Below are 5,000 nucleotides of genomic sequence, written 5' to 3'. Positions count from 1 at the left end.
TTAGGCCAACCCAGGCAGCATTACATAGCTTGATTTAATGAAATTTAAAATAACACGAGCTTTGCTAAACCTCCTGCCAAATGGTCACAGTGTGGTTTTAGAAGCCTGTACCTTGATAAACAGCGAGCCACACATTACTCAATAAGACTAAGCTGTCTTGTCCAGATGGGCATTTAAGACTAGAAAATTCAATTCCATTCATACACACACAGCGATCCAACATTAAATCAACCAACTGCAAGAACATAATAACATCATGTCACCTCTATGGCGACACAGTAACAGTAACGCTGTTACTTTTACTGTCTCAACACACACACACACACACACACACACACACACACACACACACACACACACACACATACGACCAACAGGCTCTTTGATGGAAAGCCTGTTGGCACGAGAGGGCAATCCTTTGAATTATCAGCCCAACACACACACAGGGATTCTTTCTGAAGTACAGCAAAGTTATCAGCATTCACCTCAGCCCCTGTGTGTGTGTGTGTGTGTGTGTGTGTGTGTGTGGGTGGGTGGGTGTGTGTTGGGGGGGGGGGGGGTCAGTGTTATCGCAGCAGGGAGCAATGGTGGCCCGTGCAGCCTCTCGCCCCAGCATTAGCACCTGTCATTGGTTCACAGTGTGGCTGAGGCTGCCCAGACACACACACTCACACACACGCGCACACACACACACACACACACACACACACACACACACACACACACACACACACACACACACACACACACACACACACACACAGTAGTCCGGTCCCAGATAGCCCAGGAGCCTGTCAGATCAAAGGTTCTGACTGCAGCGGCTTGTCGACTTGATAAGACTTTGGCCGAGGTTTAGGAAGAGGTTTGCTTGTATCAGCACAGGCCCAGGGTCCGAGAGGTCCGACAATCGTTGTTGTCGGGCAGAAACCTTGTATCTCCATGTTTTTGTTTTTTTCTTTGTAATTTAATGACCTACTTCATCATACAAGAGTGTCGCACACAAGCAGTGAAAATAGCCGATCTTACATGCTCACGACGCGTCGCATTTCACTTTTTCATAATGTTTTAAAAATAGTAATTTAAAAAAGGAACGGTTTTAGTGGTATTAATGGTACAATAAGATACCAGGGTTGTGGCTCTTTCGGAGCGGGAACTTGGGGGGGGGGGGGGGGGGGGGAGGGTAACATACACTGTTTTTGTATGCTTTTTGTTATTGACCTGTATGTGAAAATATAAAATAAAGAAACCTTGAACAAAAAAAAACAAAAAAAGGAACGGTTTTGGACATACAAGGTTTCCACCCAACAGCGTCGATATCAGTACACAGGCACAGAGCTGACCCCCCCCCCCCCCCCCCATCTCCCAGCATGCTTTCCCTTGCCACACAGCGTCAACCTGCCTCTTTTATCCTAACTTTTCCTCCTTCTGGTTTCTCCTGTTTGTCTCTCGACCGCACCAGCACCCCCCCCCCCCCTCCCCCTCTCTCTTTCTCTCTCTGTCAGTCTACACCCCCCACCCACCTCCTCACTGATTATCAGTGAGGACGTTCGTCTTTCCAGGAAGAGAGGATCTCTCCTGTCTTCATCTTCACTTTTCCTTTGATGTCATCCTGTCTTCCTCCTGCCCACTGGGTTTTTTACTGCTGACCAGTAGCACTCCTGAACATTCCTCTGTGTGTGTCTGGGGGGGAGAGAGAGAGAGAGGAAATAAATATGTAAGACGAAGTGTGTGTGTGTGTGTGTGTGTGTGTGTGTGTGTGTGTGTGTGTGTGTGTGTGTGTGTGTGTGTGTGTGTGTGTGTGTGTGTGTGTGTGTGTGTGTGTGTGTGCGCACACGCATGCAATTTTATCTATCAGGAAGAGATTGTGTGTGGGTGAGTGCCAGTTAAGCCTGTACTGTAGTTGCCAAGAAATGTACCAAACTGACTTTCCAGTGAAAATAGTGTGAAACAAATCAATCAAATTATAATAAGATTTAAATCAAACCACAGTTTACTTCTTTAATCGACTTTAAAGTGGCTTCTGTTTTGAATAGAGTAAAGAGTTGCGTAAAGTATGGCAGAGAGAAAGGCTATGCCATGCACTGATCTGGGGTTTGAACCCTTTGTGCATTCCAGAGGACACGGTGTACTAAATCGGTGATTCTCAAAGTAGGGTCCGGGGAACCCCAGGGGTTCTTGGGAGGGTTCCAGGGGGTCCCCAGTAAAATTACTTAATATAGCATCATTTTACCCTATTTTATACTTTGACTATTCAAAAATAAAATGTATAGATATTGTGAATACTTCTCTTCTGGGGGTCCCTGACACAACAACTTTTGGGGGTCTGCGGCCAAATACATTTTGGGGGAACCACTGTAACTACATGACAGACCAAGATGCCCCAGTGGTGTCTGTTTAGACGTCCAGGCCTCTGTTGTTTTCGTACCGCCAGTAAATCCTGTAATACAGAGTTTATCACCTCTTAACGCTGGCTGGCAGACTGCTGGCACAAATGAACACACTAATAGAATAACCCAGTTGTTGCTCTCTCTCTCTCTGTCTGCCTAACAGGCTGGAACGACATCCGCGTGCGCACGCACGCACGCACGCACGCACGCACGCACGCACGCACGCACGCACGCACACACACACACACACACACACACACACACACACACACACACACACACACACAGGTTGCAGACACCCTGGCTCCGAAGCGAAAGATCTCTCTGATTGCAGAAATTACAGCAGACAGATAGAGAGAGGAGAAGAGATTAAAACGTTGCTAGGAGTTGTGCGGACTGGGTTTGACAGGCATGAAGATTGCATTGTGGGTAGTGAGTTGTTTGTGGTCAACTTGTATCAGGCTGAGTTAGATCTAGTGGCCCTGAATGGAGGAAGTGTGCAGGTCAGTGGAGTTCTATTAGTTTGCGGTGGGCAAGGCTTATTAGGCTCAGCCTTCTTGGTTTAACGGAGTCAAATGACTTAAGAGAATGTCCACTTTAAACAGCCAGTGTTATTGTAAACCCTCAACGAAGACGGAGAGCCTGATGTCAAATAAAACCAATAACATATCTTCTCTGCCGACTTAAATCGGCGTGAATTAAATGTTAATGTGTAGCCTGACGTGACCCAGTACTTCAACGGAATCTTTATCTTTAAAGCTGTTTTTTTGTATGTGACATACAACATAACTACTGTAGTACAACTGCAGTGGTTGGAGGTGGTCTCCTCTCTCTAGACGCTGGTGTCGGATAGGAAGCTGACAAGTGGTCTTGTACACAATCGCCTGATCGCAATTATTATTTAAGAAAATCACTATTAGATCCTTTTTGGGAGTCCATAAATTGACTCCAGTGTTGGCAATTAACCCATTAAGACCGGGAAAGCAACCACTTTAACCATTAATTTATATTCAAAAATAGCAGATATACAAGCTATGAGCTTGTAGATCTGCTATTTTTGAACAATCGTGAAAATTGGTTAGGGCTAGAGTTAGGGTTAGGTTGCAAATCTTTGAATATATACATTTTTAAAGAGAACATTTGTAACTCAAATCTTTGCTTCTGGAGGGAACTAAATATTTTGAGATGGGGGGCCGCGGCCAAATACATATCATTTTGGAGGTCCTTGACATGGAAAAGTTGGAACACCACTGACATAGCATGGCATCTGCATCTAGAATAGCCAAATAAATCTTAAAATGACACAGATGCGTTCCCGGTCTTAATAGATTAACCGGCATATGGGATGGGAACCTCCAGGCACCAGACACAAATGTCAAATGGTTCGGCTATGGAATAGGCTTGTGAAGATGTCTGACCAGAGACTCACAAAAAAATATTTTTAACTGGGATGTTAGATTTGTTCACCCGTGGACAAATTAATTGAGATCTTTATTTTATTCTAATGATTTGTTTTTTATTTTCCACAATAAGTTGTGTGATGTTCATGAAATTAGAAGTACAATGTTTTCCAGGTATGAAGAAAAATGGTGTCGTGATATATGGTATAAACCTAAGTCGTGAACTTATTGTCTCATAAAGGACAGGTACACTGTAGAACCTTTATGTGAAGTATAATTTAAGCAAAAGACAACGATCTCAACGATCACAAATATGGTCAGGAACATTACCATTTGCTCTGAAGTCTGGCAGGTTTAATGCCACTCCAGAGGAAGAGAGATACTGTTTGTTTTGTGAAATTGAAAATGAGGCTCACTTTTTGTTTTATTACCCTAAATATGATGATATAAGAGGTATTTGTTTGTAAGATTTCTATTTGTGGTGATTTCCTTGAGTTAGATGATTATGAAAAACTTGAGATATGTTTCGTTAAAGGAGCCTTTGCTGTGGCAGATTTTATCTGTCAAGCTTTGGGAGAGAAGACAGAACACTGTATAATTCTGAGCTGCAAATTGAATGTATTATGTGAATATACTGTAAACATGCTGTGTAGAAACATCCAAGTGTAAAATGGTGTCTTATAACCCCATGAGGGTTTAGTTGGGCACTTTGTGTGCAGGACACGAAAATAAAATAATCAATCAATCAATCAGTACAAACCTGTGTGTGTCTCTCTCTCCACAGGTGCGTTTGACGGGCGTGGCGTGACCCTGCTGGAGGTGTGTGGGAGCTGGCCAGAGAGCTTTGGCGTGCAGCGTCACAACATGGGCTCTGTGGACGCAGGAGACGAGGGTCTGAGAGAAAGACTGGCAGACGCCATGTCTGAGTCCCCCTCCAGAGACATAGTGGGATCTGCCACAGGTACACACACACACACACACACACACACACACACACACACACACACACACACACACACACACACACACACGTCTGAGTCCCCCTCCAGAGACATAGTGGGATCTGCCACAGGTACACACAATTCAATTCAATTCAAAGGGCTTTATTGGCATGAGAAAACATACGTTTACATTGCCAAAGCAGAAAGCACAATACAACAATACAGCAATACAATCAAAACAAAAAATATGTACATTTGAAAGTCAGAATCTT

The 5,000-nt window shown here is 44.1% G+C and overlaps 1 protein-coding gene across 2 annotated transcripts in view; it reads left to right on the top strand.

Moving 5' to 3' along the window:
- Positions 1–5,000, top strand: part of bcas3 (BCAS3 microtubule associated cell migration factor) — a 318,853-nt gene that overhangs the window by 284,234 nt on the left and 29,619 nt on the right. For both annotated transcript variants that reach the window (XM_080427841.1, XM_080427840.1), the window contains one exon: positions 4,572–4,748. In XM_080427841.1, coding sequence (XP_080283967.1) covers positions 4,572–4,748 — 177 coding nt within the window. The remainder of the gene's footprint in view (positions 1–4,571; positions 4,749–5,000) is intronic.

This window comes from Gymnoscopelus braueri, assembly GCF_963280865.1.
Source record: "Gymnoscopelus braueri genome assembly, chromosome: 5".
Taxonomy (NCBI): domain Eukaryota; kingdom Metazoa; phylum Chordata; class Actinopteri; order Myctophiformes; family Myctophidae; genus Gymnoscopelus; species Gymnoscopelus braueri.
The sequence above is the reverse complement of the archived record's forward strand: the minus strand, read 5'-3'. Positions and strand labels throughout refer to the sequence as shown.